Source organism: Drosophila melanogaster, chromosome 2R, assembly GCF_000001215.4.
Source record: "Drosophila melanogaster chromosome 2R".
Taxonomy (NCBI): domain Eukaryota; kingdom Metazoa; phylum Arthropoda; class Insecta; order Diptera; family Drosophilidae; genus Drosophila; species Drosophila melanogaster.
Window position 1 is genome coordinate 8,252,707 of NT_033778.4, and position 22,506 is coordinate 8,275,212.

The 22,506-nt window shown below is 43.1% G+C and overlaps 8 protein-coding genes across 10 annotated transcripts; 3 read left to right on the forward strand and 5 right to left on the reverse strand.

Moving 5' to 3' along the window:
- Positions 1 to 1,516: 1,516 nt before the first annotated feature.
- Positions 1,517 to 4,225, forward strand: CG14760 (uncharacterized protein). The gene is made up of 3 exons (NM_136522.2): positions 1,517 to 1,771; positions 2,196 to 2,898; positions 3,366 to 4,225. The coding sequence occupies exons 1-3, from the start codon at positions 1,550 to 1,552 to the stop codon at positions 4,028 to 4,030; spliced, it is 1,590 nt and encodes a 529-aa protein (NP_610366.1). The 5' UTR covers positions 1,517 to 1,549; the 3' UTR covers positions 4,031 to 4,225.
- A 2,354-nt stretch (positions 4,226 to 6,579) lies between these two features.
- Positions 6,580 to 7,078, forward strand: CG30369 (uncharacterized protein). Its single transcript, NM_165598.3, has one exon. It carries the CDS (start codon positions 6,701 to 6,703, stop codon positions 6,962 to 6,964), a length of 264 nt encoding a protein of 87 aa, NP_724661.1. The 5' UTR covers positions 6,580 to 6,700; the 3' UTR covers positions 6,965 to 7,078.
- A 56-nt stretch (positions 7,079 to 7,134) lies between these two features.
- On the forward strand, positions 7,135 to 7,777 carry CG14759 (uncharacterized protein). 2 transcript variants are annotated; one of them, NM_001299262.1, is made up of 2 exons: positions 7,135 to 7,203; positions 7,290 to 7,777. In NM_001299262.1, exon 2 carries the CDS (start codon positions 7,330 to 7,332, stop codon positions 7,708 to 7,710), a length of 381 nt encoding a protein of 126 aa, NP_001286191.1. In that variant the 5' UTR covers positions 7,135 to 7,203; positions 7,290 to 7,329; the 3' UTR covers positions 7,711 to 7,777. The 2 variants fall into 2 exon arrangements, with proteins under 2 accessions (NP_001286191.1, NP_610367.1); NM_136523.3 differs by having other exon boundaries at positions 7,135 to 7,777.
- Positions 7,778 to 7,900: 123 nt separating this feature from the next.
- CG2291 (uncharacterized protein) lies at positions 7,901 to 8,757 on the reverse strand. Of its 2 annotated transcripts, NM_001299263.1 has the most exons (2): positions 8,549 to 8,757; positions 7,901 to 8,484 (listed from the first exon to the last, which is right to left on the reverse strand). In NM_001299263.1, the coding sequence occupies exon 2, from the start codon at positions 8,417 to 8,419 to the stop codon at positions 8,159 to 8,161; it is 261 nt and encodes an 86-aa protein (NP_001286192.1). In that variant the 5' UTR covers positions 8,420 to 8,484; positions 8,549 to 8,757; the 3' UTR covers positions 7,901 to 8,158. The 2 variants fall into 2 exon arrangements, with proteins under 2 accessions (NP_001286192.1, NP_610368.1); NM_136524.3 differs by having other exon boundaries at positions 7,941 to 8,757.
- Positions 8,758 to 9,967: 1,210 nt separating this feature from the next.
- On the reverse strand, positions 9,968 to 10,572 carry CG12126 (uncharacterized protein). The gene has a single exon (NM_136525.2). The coding sequence runs from the start codon at positions 10,491 to 10,493 to the stop codon at positions 10,164 to 10,166; it is 330 nt and encodes a 109-aa protein (NP_610369.1). The 5' UTR covers positions 10,494 to 10,572; the 3' UTR covers positions 9,968 to 10,163.
- Positions 10,573 to 10,779: 207 nt separating this feature from the next.
- CG30376 (uncharacterized protein) lies at positions 10,780 to 11,720 on the reverse strand. The gene has a single exon (NM_165599.2). It carries the CDS (start codon positions 11,585 to 11,587, stop codon positions 10,907 to 10,909), a length of 681 nt encoding a protein of 226 aa, NP_724664.1. The 5' UTR covers positions 11,588 to 11,720; the 3' UTR covers positions 10,780 to 10,906.
- A 1,266-nt stretch (positions 11,721 to 12,986) lies between these two features.
- On the reverse strand, positions 12,987 to 14,589 carry CG30375 (uncharacterized protein). Its single transcript, NM_165600.2, has 4 exons — positions 14,358 to 14,589; positions 13,835 to 14,267; positions 13,609 to 13,777; positions 12,987 to 13,551 (listed from the first exon to the last, which is right to left on the reverse strand). The coding sequence occupies exons 1-4, from the start codon at positions 14,574 to 14,576 to the stop codon at positions 13,176 to 13,178; spliced, it is 1,197 nt and encodes a 398-aa protein (NP_724665.1). The 5' UTR covers positions 14,577 to 14,589; the 3' UTR covers positions 12,987 to 13,175.
- A 347-nt stretch (positions 14,590 to 14,936) lies between these two features.
- Positions 14,937 to 16,628, reverse strand: CG30371 (uncharacterized protein). Its single transcript, NM_136526.2, has 5 exons — positions 16,381 to 16,628; positions 15,987 to 16,311; positions 15,667 to 15,765; positions 15,414 to 15,579; positions 14,937 to 15,356 (listed from the first exon to the last, which is right to left on the reverse strand). The coding sequence occupies exons 1-5, from the start codon at positions 16,600 to 16,602 to the stop codon at positions 14,969 to 14,971; spliced, it is 1,200 nt and encodes a 399-aa protein (NP_610370.1). The 5' UTR covers positions 16,603 to 16,628; the 3' UTR covers positions 14,937 to 14,968.
- Between the last annotated feature and the right edge of the window lie 5,878 nt (positions 16,629 to 22,506).

A 22,506-nucleotide genomic window follows, 5' to 3' on the forward strand; every position in this document is an offset into this window, starting at 1 on the left:
CCCTGTTGTATATTTTTTATAGTGCCAGAAGGTCTTTGCTGCTCCTTCGAAACTCATTTTAATTCGTTTTTATTTCTTTTTAATTTTTATTACATTTTCGTATATTAGCTTTGACTTTGCTTTAGTTGTATCCACTTTGAATTATTTGCTGTTTGTTTTCCCCGCCCGCTCCGTCGGCCAAAACTGGAAAAAGGAAATAGAAAACAGCATCAGCTTTTTTCACCAGCATTGTTTCGCGGACTTTTGGGTGGAGATTGGACGTCTAGGACCCAGCTCTGGTGGTCATTCTCTGGGTCCGGGTCCGGGTCCGAGTCCGAGTCCGGTTTTGTAGTTATTGTCCAACGTTGACTGTTTACGCCGAATGCACTGCGCCACGTAGCGATCCGCGGAGTAGGAAATTAAAAATGGCGAAATAAAGTTAAATTTTTTATGGCTTGTGCAAATAAGTCACAGCCAGCCAGGCAGGCTGGCGGCAAGCAATGGGGTCGGAAAAATACGCGGAACTGCCGGCCAGTCCGGCCAGCAGCAATGTGCCCCGCGTGTAGCTCATCACTTGTTAAGCAAGAAAATAATATTAGCATTAAGCGTTTGTCTCTGCGCCTCTGACAGACACGGCGCCATCCGTCGTCCCTCCCAAGGATTCCCCCATTTTTTTTCTGATATTTATTTTGCAAAATGGGCGACAAACTTGCCGGTTTGGGCTCCATTTTTTCGCTCCTCCTGGTCTTGTAGTTTGTGTGCTCTCCTCTTTTTGCTCATATGGAGCACATCCAATTAAGCAGCTCTGAAAGTGGTCTAAAAAATGAGTTCTGGTGGCAGGGGCTGGGCGGAACGACGGGTGTGAAATTGTCGACTTTAAAGGGATCTCGGGGAATTGGAACTAATGACTATATGAGCGGATGGCACGTGACAAAATAGGAAATTGAAAATTAAGCCATTAACATAAGAGTTAAGAAATTCATTGTTGAATATGAGTTAAGTATATATGATGATAAGATCAAATACAATAATATTTAAGGATTGACTACACTACATACAATATAATGAATCAATGAATGAATGAATGAACAATAATGTATTCATTTTTGTAGAATATTTTAACTAAAGTGGCCTTGTAACTTAATTTGAAAGCAAAACATGAATGACAAAAGACTCCAATTCAGCTGTGACCTACCCCAACTGGTGGCCAACACGTAGTTCTATTTATGGTCACTTCCACCAACCGATTCCAAAGTGTTCCAAATTCCGAAAACCAGTTTTTGATTGACACACTTGCACTTTCTTTCAATTAGCCGCTAAAGACGCTCGTGTGCCGGCCGCTGTCTTTTCTTTTCGGCGGTAACAATTTGGGATTTCTTCGAGACCCTAATTAACTGGTATTTGAGGCAGGAACGGGGCGTGGGTGCCCACGAGGTGTTGAGAGGTGGAGACCCGCATGGAGATGTAGGCAGATCGCGTGATGACTTGGGTGTTAGCTCCATCATTCTTAAGAGGCTGTCGTCTATGGAGCCACCTCAGTGCCGCTCTAGACTTCGTCGCGATCGGGATCATGTGGACTTGGCTGTTGTTTCTGCCTCTTTTGAAAGCATCCTCAACGAATGCCATTTTCGAGCAGTGCAACCACCAGGTGAAGCTGCAATCGGGCCAGAAACTTCTCATCAACTCGCCCTATTACCCGGCTCTGTATCCTGTGGGCACTTCCTGTCGCTACGCCGTGGAGGCTCCCAAAGATCACGTGCTCCAATTCAAATGCGAGCTCCAGCTGCGAACGGTGAGGAAATGAAGTGATGGTATAACAGTGATGCCAGAAGACCCATTGTATGTTCAAATGTTCAAATGGAATCTGAATGCAAGAAACTATATTCGTGCTACTTTTATATATCTATAACATTTCACATATGTAAGTGTTTTATTACCATAAAATCCATAACTTATACAACTTTTTTTAAGAGAGTAAGTTGTAAAAAATTATTTTATTGAAAAATATACTGATTGTCGTAACTGTGAAGTATTAATTTAAAATAATAAACTAACAATATATTTTATTAAATCATATTGCCATGGATGAAACCATTTTAATTAGTTCCCATTTACGTATCAAAAGAAAAGCATTTATATTTTCTAGCTTGCCTAGATAGAGTGGCATCGCCATTGTCCATTTCAATCACTGACATGATTCATCTCGATTTTCGCAGCTTTCCACGGACTTGAAATGCCGCACGGAGGTGTTTCACTTCAATTCCGAGGGCGACGAGGTGTTAACAAGTTCCGAATACTTTTGCGGCAGCGGAAAATTCGAGCGCAAAAGTTTTCTCAATCGTGCGGTGATTTCCTATATATCGAGTGGACATTCGGAGCCGCCCTCAGCCGTTAAGTTAAAGGATAAGCTCCATGCGGTGCCAACTACGAGCACAACTACCGAGGCACCACAAGCTGTTTCCATAGAGGAACAGGATGCGGAGGAGGAGCAGGAGGAGGAAGAGGAGCCAGAAGAAGCCGACGAGGACCTCAGCGACGAGGTGCTGCACGTGTTGCAGGATGTGGGCGTCAGCGATGCCCTGGCCTATGTCGCCTCCTTACTTTACGACGTCGAAGAGTCCAGAAAGTCCAGCACCACTATTTACCTTGACAAGTTGCCAATTCGCAGCAGTTCAAAGACTTCCGCAAAACGTGCCCGAATTGTTTCCAGCTACCCAACTGCCGCCCCATCGCCTGGTCACGGAGGAGGACGCTTCTCCTGCCTCGTGGAGGCCTTTCAGCCCACGTGCAGCTGCGGCTGGAGCCGCATTCCCCGGATTGCCAGTCCCACCAACGAGGAGGCCGTCCTGCACGAGTTCCCGCCAATGGCCGGTGTCCTAACCAAAAAACACGGAAAGGTCTTCTGCGGCGCTGCGATCAGTAAGTATACGTGTATAAATATGGGGCTTTTAATGATAATTGACATAGAAGAATCACAGAGATTCTTTGACAGTTGAAACCTTCAAAGAAGCATATTTCTATATTTCTATACGATACAAGTGTGTATAAGATACGAAACAAAGTGTCCCCATGAAAGCTGTAAATGGGGGATATATAATTGGCCCTAATTTCAAAAGATCCATTGATCCATAGTCTTATAACATCCTGAAATCCTTAACATGCAAATACATCCTTTAAGCAGATTCACTATGTTGCAATCCTTTGATCAAAACTATAAAAGTATTTGCGAGGGTATGCAGATAATAAATATTGTAGGGAGAGTTATTGGAATTAAAAACTAACTAACTAAAGCATGTAATTTATAACCAAAAGAATTGGATATTTTAAATGTTTAAATGGATTTTTATTAACTTTAAATATTATAAATTCGCTATTATTTGTTACAGTTCATCATCGTTACTTGCTGTCGGCTGCCCACTGTTTTCTGGGTCCGGAGACGAATAGTGCTGCCAAGTTGCGGGTGGTGGTGGGTGAGCATGACTTGGCCAGCTCCTTTGAGACGTTCGCCACCCAGCGCTATGACCTTGACGCCCTGATCCTGCACGAGGACTTTAGCCAAGCAAGTGGACAGCCGAAGAACGATATCGCCATGCTAAAGACGCGAATGGCGATCGTGTGGAGCCAGCATGTGGGTCCCGCCTGTCTGCCACTGCAACCGGGGGAGGATGGCCAGAAGCTGCCGCTCGCGGGTCACCAGGTAGTGGCCGCCGGGTGGGGAACCACTTCCTACGGCGGTCCACAGACCCATCGCCTGCTCAAGGCCACGCTGGATGTTATCGATGGCCGCCGGTGCAGGCAGGCTTTGAGCTCCGCCGGCGGATTACCGCCCCACACTTTCTGCACGTACACGCCCGGTCGGGACACTTGCCAATATGACTCGGGAGGAGCACTTTACGAGCGGATCAACGGACGCCTGATGGCCGTGGGCATCGTCAGTTTTGGCCAGGCCTGCGCCGCCCAGCAGCCATCGGTCAACACTCGCGTCGCCTCCTTCATCAAGTGGATCCGCACCAAGAGCCCCGAGGTGGCCTATTGTCCTGGCCGAACATAGGACCAGCAACTACTTTGATTTATGTATGTGTATATGCAAGGCTAAGAAGAAAAAAGAATGTTGATTAATGGGTAATAATGGGGGTTGTAAAGAAAAATATCTTGCAAGATGATCTGCGAGGTCGTTCTACGCTGATTTATTTTAAAAGATTAATGTAACAAAGTCGAAATACTTTTCTTAATGTTTGAATTGACCTATACAAATATACTAAAATTTTCCTAACTTATATCCTTTAAAATTAGTATCGAATGGTTTTGGGAGAGTTGTCCATGTGTTTCAGTAGATAGTAATTGTTGTCAGTGCTGTAATTTTTCCTGCCGTACTGAAGATCTGATCTGTTATGGATGGGAATGGATGGGGATGGGGGGAATATCCCCAGCTTCAGAGTGCTGGAGCACTTAACACCTTTAAGTGGGTGTCAAGTTTGTCGCTCTGCCTGAACGCGTTTGGCATCAATACGCATGTATCAGCTCCACCAGGTGTATGGATGGATGTGGCCGCCCACTCGGCTGTCAATCATGCATGCGAATGGAACGCCTGGCTGGAGCTCTATGTCCTCCGCCCGAGGCGTTGCAATTAAGCGCAAATGTCAACTAATTAACCTCGGGGGCGGCGATTGCCTGCAACCTATAACCCCATCAGTCGCTCAGATGGGGTGCATGTCAATAAAATTCCATTCAAATGCTTTATTTTCACTGCCAGCCGGGATCTTCCTTTCAGATAAATAATTAAACGTTTCGCATAACAGATGGAGCTCGCTTTTAGGCTTAAAGGCAATACGGCAGTCGTCTGGCGGCCGCATCTTTTTATTCGCTTTTCTGGAGGACCTGTTTTTTGTCTAACCCAGCACTGGCGTTGCACTTTTTCAATGCTCCACCCTCGGCGCGTTTTGTGTACGTCTGTCTGGCTTAGCTCGCCTGCAGTTCCGAGCTGTTGCAGTGTATTGGCCATGTTTGTTTTGCAGTTTTGCAGTTTCGGGTACCCGCTGCCTTGCAAGCCTGTTGTTCAATTTACGTAAAACGCGGACAGAACACAGCTAACCCACGTCAACTGCAGTCGGTGGCATCAAGTGCTGCCAGGGATCGGGGATTGGCGGCTCCCCATAGAAATGGGCGGTGGTGCGTGGGGGGCGTTGTGTTCGAGGGGGCGTGGTAGGGCTGGGGGTACTTTCGTACTCTGGTGGCACTAATTGAAAAGCAGCAGCCACTAACAGCAGCCGTCGCTAAAGGGCTGCCAAGGGATTGGTTTTAGAGAGCATTGCTACAGTAGAAATGTAATAACTTTGATTAATCCGAAAGCAAAGCAATAGTTGGTATTTCTCATCTGAAAGTAAAGGAACTAGTTAGCATCTGTTTTCATTTAAACCATGAACCATGGGAACCATGAAGATGATATACTTGGTATCGCTGAGTTATTACTTACTTTTGTGCTCAGGAATGTATATATTGCATAGATTAAAGTTATTAGGAGGGTTATATTACTATTTATGAATTATGGTGTAGAAATCTATAATTTTAGTTCCCAGTCATCCTGCGATTGTCCACTGTACGAAGAAAGCCAATGCGCACAACGCTTTTTACTTCGTGCTTTTTTTCTGGCAATTTCCTTTGCATACTTTTGTGCTGCTTTTGATTACAAAATGGCGGCTATCCGGGATGTTGGGTGCTCCTGCAGGACCTGCTGGCTCCAGTTGCAGTCGTAATGCAGCCTAAACATTGCGTTTAGTTCTCGTTTTGCTGCATCTACAACTGCTGCAATCGCCTGGACTTTGACTATTCATTAGCGTGTGTGCTGGTGTGGGGGGTGTGCATCTGTATCTGTGCGACGGGGATGAGGGCCAAAAAACTCTAACAAGCTCAAAAAGCAATTTGCGAGAGGCCGGCTAAAAAATTGGCAAAAATATCGACGTGCCGGCTCATGCAATTGACGTTTTGCGGGCGTGTGGGAGAGGGATTTTCGCGGACTAGGGATTGGGGTCTGTTACATAAAACCACGCGTTGCACAAAAGCCGCCAAATCGTCGTCGCTGAAAAGCCCCAGCGATGAAAATACAAAATGGCCGATCCACATGCAATTCCGCACTGTTCCAGCCAACTATTTCTATTTAACAAAACGCCACTTAAACGCCAAAACGGTACTTAAAGTAGCTGTGCATAGTATATTAAATAAGCTTCATATTAGTTTACTACCAATTAAAATGAATCTGCACTCTATGGTCTAGAGCGAACTCACAGAGAATATACTTTTCGGAACAGCTATGCAAATGGTTTGCTAGCCCTCAGAAGTAAATTCGGTTTGTGGTCAGAAATTAGTACACAGCACTTTTTTTTCGGCACGTAGCCCCTGCACACACGACTGGGCCAATTAAATCCATTTACATCACAAAAATCGAGTATGTGAAACCATTTTATTTCTAGGTTCAAAATCGAAATTAAAAGGTATTAGCCTTACCAAGTTTTCACATTGCATATTCAACAATACCAACTAGGGTTGGATTTATAGAATCCATGCCTATTTACTAAAATGCCATTGAAAAAGTATATTCGAATCAGTTTTCAATTGTCTGAAAAGTAGGCGCTTTTAATGAAATCAGAAACCCTAGTTTATCTTTTTGGCTTCGATTAAATTTGAAATATCAGTCAACGTATTTTTAAGCCCCGAACCTGCAGCCATGATGTCCTTTGGTCGAGTTCTCGGGGGCCTATCCGTTTTACATTTTTCCCGGAACAGAAGTTTGCATCAAAGGAGGACGAGGCGACCATTTCCTGTAGTTCCCGACGCGAGGATTAAGACCCCGGCGCAATCAACCCGACCACCCCGCATCCTGGTGAAGAGCTTCTTGGCCCTCCATCATCTGGATTCTGTGTACATGCAGGGTGCTCCTCGTGATCTTAGAGACTATTTTATGTCAAGCTGGAAAAACGAGAGAAAATGATATCCCCCCTTGACTTTACCATTCGTAACCATGGGAATCGCCCTTGCGGTCAATATTAAAAATTTAAAGTTTTTGGAAAAAATACTGTTCTAAAAATATATTACGTTATTCGACTTGTTGGAAGATTCATTTTTTAGCAAGAAAGTGACTTGCCGCTGAACTATATACGGAATTTTAATTTAGTGAGGAAAAACGTCCATATCAATTCATTTCAAGAATTGCAAAGCCAATACATAAAAGTAGGCCCGATAGATACATTCATATAATATGAAACCTTTTTTTATATAACTTAAATTTTACTTACATTGGTTAACCTAAATTTTAGTATTTCTTTGACCAACGGTACGGCATCCACCTATGGCATAATGTTCACCGGTCGGCTTCTCATCGGGTCCCCGATATTCGAGGCTAAGATGCGGCTACAGCAGAGGCGACGAATGTCAGAGCACAGGCTTCCGTACCATCGCAGACCTGCGCCCGTAAAGCTCCAGGACCGTAAGAGTTCATGGACCGATCTAAAAAGGCCGCCCTTCCTGCTGGTCAAGAGCTTCCTCAACTTGCGCCACATGGACGCCGACTACGGGAAGGACATGACACGAGTTACGGACGAGCTAAGTTTCCAGCCCCACCGCACCCTCTTAATCAATACCGTGCGAGGGCCGCATCGTCAGTTTTCGGACACGGAACCAATTGCGGACATGATGGATAAAAGTCCGGTAGCTTTGGACTCGGATTCGAAGCCGTGAGTGTGGGTAATAGCGTTTAAATGGAAGATAATGTATTTTAATATAAATGTTTATTTTTAATTTTATCAAATAATACTTTGATATATATGAGGGGTATACGGTTCTCCAATAAATAAGGGGGGGGGGGGGGTGACACATTTGGCCTTGGCCTTATTTCAATTTAAAGGTACCATCTAAAATCTGGCCAATACTCATACATAGTCCTACTAAGTTCAAACGAAGTGCACAATAAACTTAAGAGGTAACGGATTTATTCTGTGCTGAATTATATTGCAATTTGAGCGGACGACCGAGTTGGATCCGTTTATCTGGCCTCAAAATTCTTACTATTGTACAGTTTGCATGTGGGTTTGGGATACTTCGTTATGGATAGACTGGGGGGGGGACTATACTCGTACAAGACATGTCCGGATGGAAATTGATTGCAGAGAGCTTCAAGAGAAACCGTCTAGATATCGTAGGTGCCATAAACCATTCGTCGCCGGAAGTCTGCCCAGCGGTATCGCGGATTGCGGAAGCGGGTCGTCTGCACCTCTCCGTGATCCTGCGCCTGCTCCTGGTACTTATGAAAGTTCTTAACAAAGCATCGCGGAGCATGATGGTACTCTGGATTGGGTTCATCCCGCTGGTGGCACAGGACTTCGTCGATCTTCTTCAGATCCCCAACGCACTGGTTTCGGCGCGTCGAGTAGGCGAATCTTCCAGTCATCCGGGACGTGGCTTGCTGGACCGCCAGTCGGACATAGGCGGATAGGGCCGATTGGTTTCCATTGGCTGGCAGCATTTGGAAAGGGGATGAAACTAGTCGGATTTGCCTGTAATTTCGTGGTCCGGATACCTTAGGTATTGGTTAGCCTTCAGCTGGATGCAGTTGTACTGTGGTGTAGCGTTTATTTGGCTTAAAGGATTGGCCGAAAGGAGGGAGTATGTAAATTTAAGACTTGTCTATTGTATTAGTTTGCCTGTTAAATGGGAGGAACGTAGAAAAAGTAAAACGGGGCTATGTGTTACTAAAAGCTGACTAGTTAAAAAGAAAAGCTGACTGGGTTAAAAAGAAACCTCCTCTTAAAGCCTCTTCTAGAACATATTCAGTTAATTGTTCGATAAGCAGCTAAGTGTACCTATCACACATTTCATTTTCTTTTGGCTAACCTAAAAAATGATAATGTAACATTATTTGAGTGCGTTCCCTTTTCAGCAATTATCGCATTGCACGTACTCGAGACCAAAGCACAAAACATAATTAAACAATTAAGGTCCTCGGCACTCGTCCTTACTTAGCCCAATTCGCAGGACGGCACATCAAAGCCGTGCTGCGAGTTGTGCGCCTAATTACGCGGCCAAGTGCAGTGAACGGCAGAGTGAAATGCAAATTTTGCAACAAGGCAATAAAAAATCCATCAAAATTAACTGGCAACAATGGGAGCGAGTGGCGAAATCACAGCATTTGCGGACCAAGTTAATTGTGCAGCTTTGAAGTGAGGAGCAGAATTCAAAAAGCGAAGCACCAAACGAAATAATTATAGTAATGCATGTGATTCCAATGAAAATACGGAAATGCTGGGAAAAATACTTGCTTGAATTTAATGAAATGAATTAAAAATAACCTTCTTTAGTGAGTATAGTTGGTTAATTAGTTCATTGTTGCAACTCTTTTTTCCGAGTGCCTTCTAGTAGGACAGTGCTTTGAATGAAAAGTGCCTAGACCCGGACCGTAATCCTTGCTGCTCTGCATTTTTTGTGCCCCCGTTGGCCATTGATTTTTTCTATATTATAAAATTTATGCTGCCCGGTCTGCTTTGTTGCACTCTTGTCTCTGCCACCAGCACCACCACTACCAGCTCCACGCCCCCAGTGCACTTCATTTTCCGCCTTTGCTTTTCATAGTCATTTTTTATTTCACATTTTTCCCAAGCGCTTTTGAGCTTTTGTTGTCGAGTGCGCGCCAGTGCCACCCGAGCCAAAAGAAAAGGGCTTGACAATAAAAATTATGAAGCATATTACTTGAGTGCACTTGGTGCCTCTCTCCATTCTTTCCTTTGCCACTTTTCCACCCAGTCCTTGTTTGTATTTGGCTTTTCTCAGAACAGAAGGATGCGCAGGTATGCCAAAGTATGTCGCTAGTTTTTGAGAGCAAACCTGCGTGCTAAGTAGCAAAAAGGGTTAAGGATACTTGTTATAATAATAAACGGAACTGCAGAAGCTATTAGCTAAAGGTTGTTTAGTCGAACCAAGAAGAGAAGAAATAAATTCAGTTATCTATGTTATCCTGTTTTATTGCTTGAATTCAACTATGCATTTCAGACTGCAGTGCATTGTGGCTTATAAAGCCTCTTGTTATTACTTCGCTGGCGAATTAGATCCAAACAAAACACTTTTTAAGTCACAATGCAGGGGCTAATGAATAAAAAGGAGTCTTTCACTGGATTTGGTCCTTTCTGGGTGGCTTCATACTAGTAACTGCCGTAGATCATCTTTCGCCGGAACTCTGCCCACTGGTAGGTGCTGGAAAAGCATTGCCGTTGTCTTTTACAAAACTGATCAAAGGCCTCCGTGCTTTTTCGATTCTTCTCCGAAGGAGATATTTCGCACTGCCGGTTGGATGAGACTTCTTGATTCGGTTTAGGTGGCAGTTCCCCTTTGCTGAAGTAAACGAGGGGAATAGTGCGACGCAGCTCCGGATGGACAAAGACTCCGGGCTTCTGGCAGATCTGGGGTCGTCGATGAAGTCTCCTGGTGAGTTGAAGACCTCTGCCTGACAGTGTCCTAAGAATATTGATCATGGCTCAAAAGTATGACAAATTTGGATAATTTTGTAATCCCAAGTAATTGGGATGTACGCCGGAAAGACTACTGAGATTCATTTATTGTTCCTCAAAGAATGAAAATTCAATGATTGCTATGGTTTCACTTGTCTGAATGTCCTTGCCGATCTTTTAGACGAGAGCCTCGACTATTAGATACCCATTATCTGTACTTCCATAGTTGGGCATGGCCGCTTCATCTAGCCTGTTACATGATTTTCCGGGAAGATGTTTACATATTCAAATAATATATAGCATATAAAATAATTTTGAAGACCAAACTTTTTATTTGCTCTTGAAAATCGCGTAAAAATGCAACCGTAAATTTCACACTTCCGGAAAGGGAGACGTCAACGGATAAGGATGAACCTTCTGTTGAGGCTCCTGTTGGCTCAGTAACTCGTACGGCCAAAGATCATGTTGTGCCGGAACTCCGCCCAGCGGGTGCGATGGCTGCGGTAGGAGTTGTATGGCGAGATGACCTTTCGGGAAATGGAGGCGCTATCGGGCAAACGTTCCGTTTGCTTGGAGGCGCTGGCCACGCGTTGGAGAAGCTCCTGCTCAGCCCGGGCGCGATCCATCTCCTCCTCCGAGTTGTCCTCCGGCGGTCCGAAAACGGTCTCCCGTACCGATCGAACCTCCAGATCCGACTCGTAGTCGTGCTCCTCGGCCTTGGCTTCTGGATCGCCGTCCAGTCTTTGCTCTTCCTCCTGCCTCTGCTGGTATTGGGACACCTGCGCCGACTTGAAGTTCCGCCTCCTGGCCGCGTTCTGGGCGGCCACCACATTGTTGCGGCGGGGCACCATCTCATCCGGTTTGGCAACTGGTCGGAACATGGCGGAGTCCAGGCCGGAGTAGTTGTTGCTCCACCGGCGGTTCTGCTGCCTCTGGCGGAGCAGCTGGGCTGCCGCAAAAGACTCCTCTCTCATGGGCCAGTCCTTGTGGCAGGGATTTACGTTTTGGGCTGCGCTGTTTTGACCTTTCTCTAGGCCCGATATCCAGCGCCGCCCCTCAATTAGACTCCGCTTGGCCAGGTGGCGAATGCATGGCAGGTTTTTCACGAATATTGGCATCTTTGTTATTTCTGGTTCCCCTAAATTCTCTGATTTAACCGGCTAATTTATGATAAGACTCAAATTCTTCGGCCGAAATTGGGTCTACTAAAATTTTAATTTAATAAAAACAAGGCGCTCGGGCAAGAAAATTTTGGTTGTCTTTAGGGGAAAACTATTTCTAAAATGAAATACACAACCAGTCGTGTGTTGAAGTCTTCGTAAAACACTGACACCAAAACAAATGTTTACTGTTCTCGGCCAATTTAGTTTTCGATTTCTCACTGAATAGACAGGACAGAAGAAAAAAAAACATGTGTGCTGCTAAAGAAAATATCATAATTTATTTACAGCCACAAGGAATTCAATTTGATTGCGACTTGAGTCTTTCGGGCAAATTAAACAACAAAGCCAAAATGAAAATCATAGACCAAAAACACAATTTGCCTTCGTCACATGAACATTTATTAATTTTGCATCAGCTGCAGTGGTGCGAGGTCCTTTGGTGGCCCGATAAGTCCTGGGACGAATTTAACGCAATTTCCAAATGGAAGCAACAACAACTGCGAGTCATGGAATTGAGTTAGTCCACAATTACAACAACAATTATGAATAAAGCAATTTTACAATAAATACGAAAATACACTGGATAACTATGAGAAATCTGTACACTTTCCCGCTTTTGAAAACCTGAAAATCCAATGTTATGACCCAATTAATTTTAAATTTTAATTTTCTCTGATATACTAGAATCAGATTTTTCGCTTTCCCATATGTCGATTGTGTAGCCTTAATTAAACACTGGGAAATACGGTGAACTAATAGTGCCAACCATATTCAGATAGAGTATGCGATAAAACTTTATTGCACACAAAGAACTACGCCTGGCGGTTCTTCATGGCCAGCGGGGTATGATTGGTAAGTGCGGGGCTGCCGAGCTTGTTCGTTGTTTAAATGTAGGCAGAAACATGTCACTGCTTTTTAATTTAAATGCAAATTAAGGCCTTTGTCAACACTTTGCCAAACTCAAGACAACGCCGACAAATGCCTGAAGAAAGTGCAAGGAGGTCGGCCAAGGAATGACTCTGAGGAACTATATTCTAAAATATGCGTGTGCACAGGAAAAAATTTCGAGTACTATATACCACTGCTATAGCAGTTGTACATGACGAATAAAATGCTTTAGGTAAGGTATTTAAGTAAGGTATATACATATGTAAGGTATAAGGTATGAAAGCCGTTCACCCAACTAAGTTTTATCATTAAATTTCATTATTTTCATATTTTGCATTTTTTATTTTTATACACATATACATACAAAATAAAAGAAAAGGCGTACAATTCTAAGAGATTCTAAGTGATTTTAAGAAGAAATATACGTAGTCTGGATCATAATCACTAGCCGAGTAGATTTTTTTTTGCCAACTTCAAATACGATTATCTATTATCAAAGAAGTCTGTTTAATCAAAAGTTACAGTAATAAGATAATTTTTTAAATGTAAAAACTCTGTGCAACTCATGCTCGTAACAATATATGATAAAATTAATTTTATGGTCAATATTGTTTCTTTCTGTGCACACATTTGGGCATTCATCCGACGCATATCCTTAACGCACACACACAGATCCGCCTATATAGCGCCACAGCCAGTTGAGGTGCGAAGTGACCCGAGTGTTGACACCGATGCCAAAAGGCTGACCGCAGGCTCGGCCGTAACTGATCACGCCCAACTGGAACATCCGCTCCCGCTGGCGCAGGATCACCGGACCGCCGGAGTCGTACTGGCAGGAGTCCTGGCCCCTGCCGCCAGCATCGTACGTGCACAGGTGGCTGGGAGTTATGCTGGAGTTGAAGCGACTCCGGCAGACGGCATTGTCCATGGTCAGCAGTGTGGCCTTTTGCAGAGTGTTCGACTTGGAGGCAGCGAAGCCCAGGGTTCCCCAACCCATGATGTCCACGTTCTGGTAGTTGAAGCTGTTCTCCCTGTGAGAAAATCAAATTTTACGATTACACGACTTTAGATATGAGAGCTAAACCTACGCCTGTCTAATGGGAAGACATATGGGCGCCACTCCGCGGGACCATTCAATTGGGGTCGCCGTCTGGAGCAAGGCTATGTCATTTATATTGCCCGATGCTGTTTCCATGTAACCAGGATGGTTGATGATATTTTGGATGCGATACTGCGCCGCATAGATTGATTCGGCACCTGAGAGTAATTAGGATTTTAGAAATAGTCCTCAAACAAACTATGCATATTGCTTACCCGTGCTCAAGTCATGCTCCCCGACCAGCGCCAATAGGCGACTGGCCACTGGTTGGCGAGCGGTACAGTGGGCAGCGGTCATGATGTACCGCTCGCTGACTATGCTGCCGCCGCAGAAGATGGGCAGGTTGGAGCTCAGATCCCGGAGGCCCACCATCGAGGGAAACTCGTGCTTTCCCGCCTCCACTCCGTTGGCTATGCGATTGGGGAAGGACCAGCCGCAGTCGCAGGGCGCCGGTCGAGCCACCGCTTGGCAATTGAGTCTGGATCGCTGCTGGGTCTGCGGACTGCTCGAATAGTAGGCGAAGGCCATGGTCTGGAAGTTGGATATCCGGTTGACCTGGCCCATGCGGCAGTACCGTTCGCCATCCCGGAACTGCAGGTCGCCATCGCGGGAGATGAAAAGAAACTCCGAGCCGCAGGTGTCGGGAAACTAATTTGAACGAAATCAATGTTTTATAAGCAAGATATTCATTTTAAAGTGATATTTTAATTATGGCTTATATTCTAGAACAGAACTTACCAACTCAAAGCGACAGCTCAAGTAGATAACATGATTACTGGGTGCCTTCAAGCGAAATCGACAGTTAGAACCACTTGGTATAGCGCCGGGGTAATTAAAACTGGTTATATTAATCGTTCGGTTTGGGATCAAATCAAAGAATCTGGTGCACTGTTGTTGGGCACAAGACAAACTAATATATAGTAACGAAAGTAACCCAGTAATCTTTAGTTCGTACATGATGGTTGCGAAGCTGATGCAACTGTGAACTCGATGAAGATACGGTGCAGCTTATATAAGACCATTCGAATTGATAAGGAAAAGTATATTTCTTTGTTTTGAAATACCGGGCAAATATTTGAGAACCTTAAATTGGATTTTTAGGTCAAGGTGAGAAAATATTACAATTTATATATCTTTTTAATGCAAGTTAAACTTAAAGATATGCCTTAAAAAAGAACTTTCGCATACGAAGTGACAACCCGCAATAAAAAATATGAGTATTGCAATAAGATCTACCATTTTATTTGATATTAAAACTTTTTCCTTTAAAGGCTGATTAGAAATCTTTACCACTAATCATAGAAAAACAACCTTTTTGTGAAGATTTATTTCCGGTCCATTTATTTACATTACAAGCTGACAACACAATTGGAGTTTCCGATCTTTTGGCGTATCCAACTAATATACGACGTTATCCTGGTATTGACACCCATCGGGTACTGCGATTCAGCACAGCTCTTTCCGTAGCTGATGATTCCGACCAAGAACTGCCTGGACTTCCGCAGAATGACTGGGCCACCGGAGTCAAACTGGCAGGAGTCGCGACCTGTGCCCGAGTAGTCATAGGTGCACATTTGCCCAGTGTATATCGTGGCCACATTGTTGTACTCCGTCTGGCAGTCCTGGTTGGTGACCACATTCAGATTGATCTTCTGCAGACTTGTGGACGTGGGTCCGGCAAAGAAGACCGTGCCATAGCCAATCACGTCGACGAGGTCGTAAGTGAATGGTGTGCTCCTAAAGGGGAAATCGAATTAGTTTCAATACAATACGGATATTTAATGGGGAACCTACGTTCCTACGGGAGGCAGACAAATGGGTCCCACGCCTCGGGACCACTGAATATTGCTGGCGGTTATCAAAACTGCGATATCATTGTTTACGTCGGGGTCGCTAACATACTGCTCATGTGGTATCATCTGCTGAATATTATACTGCTGGTAGTACCTGGAACTGGAAGCTTAATAGCGGGATCAGAAAGAATTAGGTTAATAACAGGGCATTAAATTATTATGTATTCTTAGTTGTATGAGTTTTGCGAACTTACGATTTCCCAGGTCATTGGTTCCCACAATAGCCACAATATTCGTGGCCCTGCTAACTTGGTAAATACAATGGGCAGCAGTTAAAATATAACGATGGGCCACTGAAATAATATAATTCAAAATATGTTATTACCAATCAAGCCTAATTAAATTGACATTTTCATTATGTATAAGATATATTCTATTACTCAGATACCTTGAATTGCACTCAATAGCTTGAAATTTTCGTAACTTGAACTTTTTCATGTTCGCAAATGGTTATTTGACTTATTTTATTTATATCCACTTGAAGCCTTTCCACTTGTATTCTGTAATAACGCACCTATGGTTCCGCCACAGAAGGACGCCTGGTTCTTGGTCACATCCTTGAGGGCCGCCATGCTGGGAAACTCGTTGGCTGCCGCCTGTTGGCCATTGGCAATCCGCGTCGTGGCCGACCAGCCACAATTACAGTTCTGTTTGACGGTGGTCAGGGTGCACTTAAAGCTTCCTCCCTTCGTGCCGGTGGAGATGTAGGCGAAAACCAGCTCCGTGAACAGGGACTCCCGTGAAAGGGTTCCGGAGCCACAGAAGTTCTCGGCACCGCGCATCAGAAGATCACCCTCTGTGTCGAGCCAAAAGTTATCCGTGGTGCACTGACCATTGCCCTGGGGGTGGGGAGACATGCCTTACGTATTTTCCATTTGTAAAACCATGTATCTTCGCGAATTTTCTACCTTTGGAATTCCCAGGGAACATTGCACTTGTATGTAGTAGTCCAGGGGAGCGGTGAACTTGTAGCGACAGGAAGTGCCGCCAGGATAATTGTTGGGGTAGTAGGGCGACTCAACGTAGGTGGTCCCCGGACTGAGGTTGAAGGTGTTATCACAGCCCTCGAAGTAGGCCAACACAGTAGGTGCGAACAGCAGCAGCGAGATTAGCGGCAGGTGTCTTAGCATTTTGGCCAAACCTTTCGGCATCGCAGCCAGCACTCAACTGGGCTAACGCGATAATGCCACCCACTCCTAATATCAGGCTAGAAACTAAAGCTAGAGCTAATTAAATAAATAAAAGGCCGCGTTCCAGCGGATGATAATACACACGGAATTGCCGTTCAGTATACGCCCTGGTTGAAAGCGATTTCGCCCTCAGTCTGCAGTTGTGCAAACAGATACTCTTACATATACATAATACTTCAACGGCCTTGTCAAATGCATATCACATCGACTATGAACTTGGCCAATGGAACCAAGGCATTTTCCATTTGGCTGATAAGAGAGAAATTCTAGTATCGTATGTCACGTTATGCTTTTGGGCCAAGATACTCTAGGGTTATCCAACAGCTGTTCGCCTGGTGATAAGCCAAAGCCGTGGGCAAATAAACGTTTTCTGAATAATGAGCTCTAATTAAATAAGAAGTAACGCGAAAACAAAAAGCGGAGTCAACGTTCGGTGATCTGTTTGAACAGATTAAAAGTGAATTAACTCTTTTCTGGTGCTACTAGCTAGTTAAGATAGCAGGAACCATTTTATCAAGCAGTTCTACATTTAGGAATTTTATATTTTTTTAAGATAATTACGAAGTTAAAAATATTTATTGAATTTCTAACCTTCCTCAACTTAATTTTTATCTACATCTAAACCACTTGGCAGAGACAAATAAAGTGCCAATCCTCTTGCATAACTTGTGTTAATTGGCTTAAAACAAACACTCATGTTACAATTGAGGCTTTTTATATTTCGGCTCAAAACAAATAACTAAGATATCAATCAATATGTTTACGTGTACGTACTTTAAAAAGTTCAAGTAGAAATGGCAATGAAAAACTATTGTTGATATTTAATTATGCTTACGCTTATGTAAATTTGTATAGCTGTAGTACGTTGGCCATCAAAGTAGCAGACGGAAACTTTTAGTAATGAAAAAGTTGAAAATGCTGAAAACGCAATGGAAAGCGGTAGGCAAAAATTAAACTTGCGCTCAAAATCAATTTGGAAAATCGGCAAAACGAACATAGCCGTAATGGCTGACAAGGTGGAGCTAAATGTCGATGAAAATCAAGCAATCTGTCCATCAAAAATTGACTTTATGCAAAAATACCCATCGGAAACTCACATAAAAAAGCGCCTAAAAGCATGCAGCAGTTTTGTCACAGGATGCCCCGAGCTGTGTAATTATAATATGGAAACAAAATGCTCTTTTTTTCAACGCTCCCAACACATTTGGAGCACCACGCCCATGCCAACACCCTCTAATTTTCCTGGCCTGGCACATAGCGATCCAATGTCTATATTTTCTAGTGTCACACATTTTTTGCGCATTTTTTCTGTGCGTTTTTTGTTGTGCTCTCTTTTTTGCCATGCATTTGCATTTTCCACTAATTTGACTTTTGTATTGTTGCGGTCGCTCCTCCAAACACCCACCCATCCCCTTTTCCAGCCAGTTTATGTGTTAGAGTTTTTTGTGCTCCTTTTGGCTTTCCACCAATCGCATTCCCTCTTTCACATCGCCAGTGTGTCAGTGTTTGTGTGAAAGAGCGTGGGTATTGGTGGGTGGGCTGCGCTACGCACTTTTTGACTTTTCGTTGGGGAAAATGCGTTTTCATGCATTGGTTGGCTGCCGAGTGGGCTCCACTGGGGATGGGTTCTGCTTGGTTCTGGTATTTGGCCAAATTCCCCACCCATGGCTCTCCGTCTATGTCTCTTTTTCCGTTAGTTGGAGTGCATTTTTCCAGGGCTTGTCATTTGATGTGGCTGTGACTCTGTGGCCATATCATTAATTGCCGTTAGCTGGTAACAGGAACCGGCCATGAAAAGGCCCCGAACACACGCAAATTAGTGGGTTATTTGAATTGCATAGGGGAAGAGCATGAAAAATGCGGAGTAGTGGCAAATCTGTGTGGGAAATGCCTAAATGGGAGTTGATTGGGAAATCTAGTAGCTTCGGCCAATATTTTATAGAAAGCCACAAAAGAACGGCAATTTAGCGATCCTTATTCGAATTTTATGATATGTTTTTGCCACCTCTACATATGTGGACCGATGATTACTGCATACTGAAATTCTTATTTATTTTTATAGCCTGAAATCTAATTACAGAATATTATTGGTGGTATTAAAACTATGTATATTAATTGTATTTAACAAAAAAGATATTTCTTTTATTCTTTAAATCAATCATTCCACCCGTTGCAGATCCATTTTGAGATATTGAGCACAATTAGTTCTTGGGCTTTTATTCAAAAAGTATTTATATGTTTAAATTATGATTGTTAATAGAAAAGTTTCTAATCAAATTCGTTGACGGTGATTTGCGAATAAGAGGTATTCAATCGATAAACAGTAATTGCAGTTTCCGAGACCGTAATCCGGCAGAATCGGCGCATTCATCAGGCGCCTTCCATCCTCCTTAGCTCCCAGATACACTCCCTGAAATTCAGTTAAAACGCATATAGACAGAACGGGAAACACATTCAATTTGCTGCACCTTCAATCACAATAAATCCATACAAATTTCCGTTTTTTTTTCAGGGCCCAACGCTTTTCAAATGCAAACTAAGCAAATTTTAATTAATGAAAAATTGCAATTAAAAAACGGCCCTGGCTTTCTTGCCAACACCAACTATCTCCCTCTCGCTAGTACAGTTTTCCATTTCCACGTCAGATAAAAAATGGCCAAAGGAAAAGAGCAAGCAATCCGCAGGCAAACAAAAACACAAAACTGGTGTGCCCAGTAACTGCATAAAAAAACAAAACGCACTGCCAGCAAGTACATATGGGTTGTACATAGTGGGGTTTTTGGGCGTGTTTTTTTTTTGTGCATCAGTGGGTGGGTTTGTTTGGTATGCGTCTAAGCAACGCTCTGTCGCTGCCAGCGTCGCCGATTAACATAAACACGCAAAAAACATTAACAGAGCCTCGATTTTTTGCTGTGTTTTCCAGCCTCAGCCTCGGATTCGGCCAACGGCAACGCAGTTAGAGAAGCCAAGGAAAAAATCAGGTGGCGCGGGGCTGGCTGGCGGGGTGGGAAAAACTAAGGCAGAGGAAAAAAAGATATTTCATACATAGATAACGCGGCGTATGTGTAATGTGCGAATGGGACGCAAGCTGGCGAACTGCGCTCGCTGCCTCTCATTCTGGCATTCGCTCATTACACTCATTTCGCATAGTTTGGGGCTGGCGCATAGGCAATTTTCCGTTTTCCGCACACACACACTCACACGGACGCGCCATACACACGACACACACCACCGCAGCACCCAAACCCAATCACAAAAACGCGTTAATAAGAGGAAAACGTGGGGCAAAAACTACACACAGACACTGAGATGCGGATACATAGAGGGAAAGAGCATTTTCCCCCAGCAACTGGCTCGGCCAATGGCAGAATTTGTTTACGAATTGGGTGGCAAAAGCAACAGAAAGAAAACAGTTGGGGAAAAGAAAAATGCTCCGCTCTCTCTGTTCGCCACACTCTGCTCTCCCAACTCCCTCTCGCGGCACAGTTTTTATTTTTCCATCGAATGCCACGTGTCGAGCGCATCGCTCTCTTAGGCGCCGGGCTCTCTTTGCTTCGTTGAGTTTTCCCATGACGCGGGGGGCGGTGGAAAATGCAGGGGGTGGCGGGAGCGGCGGGCAGCACATACTCGCTTTGGTTGGCTGGCAAACGGGTTTCTGTCGATTGACGTTTTAGTTAATATGGTCAACAAATTTTAATTGAATGGTCCATGTTTGTAAATGTTTGATGAATGAATGCGAGGGGGAAACGAGAGCGACAGGCAATGCCTCAACTAAATTTTATTGGATTCGGCAAAATGTTGTGGATATAACATTTTATTTATCAAGTAAATCCACTCAGGTCGTAATTCAATTCAATACATCTTTTAAATGTTGAAACTAATGAAAAATAAAAATAGCTGAAATAAATAAGTTTATTAATTTCAAGATAAGAGAAGAAGAGTTAGTAATTTAAAAAAAAAATTATTTTTACGTATGCTAAAAAGGCCACAGATTATAAATTTATCTATTGCGACATTTTATTGATGTTGCTGACATAATAAGTAAAATTACAAGAAAAATCAAAATCAATCAAATAAGCGTATATAAACATAACACATTTTTTTTTTTTTTACATTATTATAAAATAATTATTTAATTTTTTATTTTATTTGTTATTCTTGAAGTTTCATACATTTGTTCAAAATGATCTGAAATGTCTCAAGAAATGAAATATGAAATATCGGTATTGTTGGCTTTCTAATTAGTAGGTTCATCTTTTAATATCTCGGTAATGTGTTTTAGTGGCCCTAAAAACTTCTTCATCGAGTACGATAATTTTGCCTTCTGCACTCATTCAGCCAAGACAAAAAGATTTAATAAGTTCATACAACATATATCTTAGTTTAAATTTGGACAACTACCAAACAAATTAAATTCATGAAAAAATAAAAACTTTTTTTGCCGAAATTGACAGGGATATGAAGCTATTTCTACCTTCGGAGATGGAATATTGATTGTGCATATTGAGACTTTTATATTCTCGATCAGTAGCAACAGCATAGTTGATATAGCCATGTCCGTCTGTTTGTCCGTCCGCTTTAACGTAAATTAGTCAATACATTTTAAGTTTTTATTTCTAAGCAATTTTGTATCTTTATTAAGGCAATAGGAAATAAGAAACTTTGTGCTCAGAAATATTGGTGCTTGTATTGTATTGTTCGTATAAAATAAATAGTGACAAAACTTTTTTAGCCATTTCCTAAACGAAATCCATTTCACAAGATAAGAAGGAATACCATAATTACACAAAATTACCAGAACCATTCGTTCCAACACTTAAAGACTTTACGACATTCATTAACCCAGAAATAGAGCTAGGTAAAACAGCCGGCAATGTCCCCAAAGAATTTTTCTATTAGCCCAAAATCGATTAGGTCGCTTATGACCTGCGTGCCGGGTTGTAAGTAGATATTACTCAACTAATGGTTAGTGGTTTTTTCGGGATCGGAAGACAAGGCGGACGAAAGGAGGAGGCAAACAGTTAAATGAAATGGTAAACATAACGCATTAAACGTTAATGTCGCCTAATTGTGTAATTCGTGGTGTCGCATTTTGGCTGCCATTTACATGGACATAACAATGGAGCTCACCCATCTCCCACTGTCGCCCTATAATAGCCGCGGAATGGCCCCTAATGAAGCCGCCAAGGTGGGCGCTAATGAAGTAATTACAACAATTAATTTAATTATAAATTAAGCTATTGTGCGCCATGTCGTGACATTTATGGCCGCTCAAAGGGAGCGAGTGTCGCTGTGGGTAGGGGAGATTGCCTCAGTTGTCGCGGTTTGTTTAGTCAACATGTTTACAAAGGACATCGAAGGACAATCAGGTACAATGCTCGAAAAGAAGTTTGGGGCGGCACAACCCAAAAATGAGACGGCTTTATAAATGAATAAAATGTTAGAAAATGCATTTCTCAGTTTTCATGTTTGCATGGGATAAATAAACAGTGTAAGCGCTTGAATTTAGTTCAACTAGATGTTTATTTACTTTAAATTGCAACTTGATTTATCTATACTATTTAATCGAATATTTATTGAACATCTGCAATAATGTTCCCAGCCACCCAGAAAATCGTACCTACTCGTATTACGCATACGCCGCGTGAAACCGCGTGAAAACACATACTCGTACGAAAACGACCCAGTCATGTGTGTGTGCGATTTCCGGTCAACTAATGAGCACCGCACACAACCACGCTCGTGCGCAATTTTCACTTCAAATATTTTCCATATTTTCACACCTTGTCAACTTGTTTGGTTTGCCGTTTTGGTTTTTGGTTTATTGGCTGGCAACTGGCACTT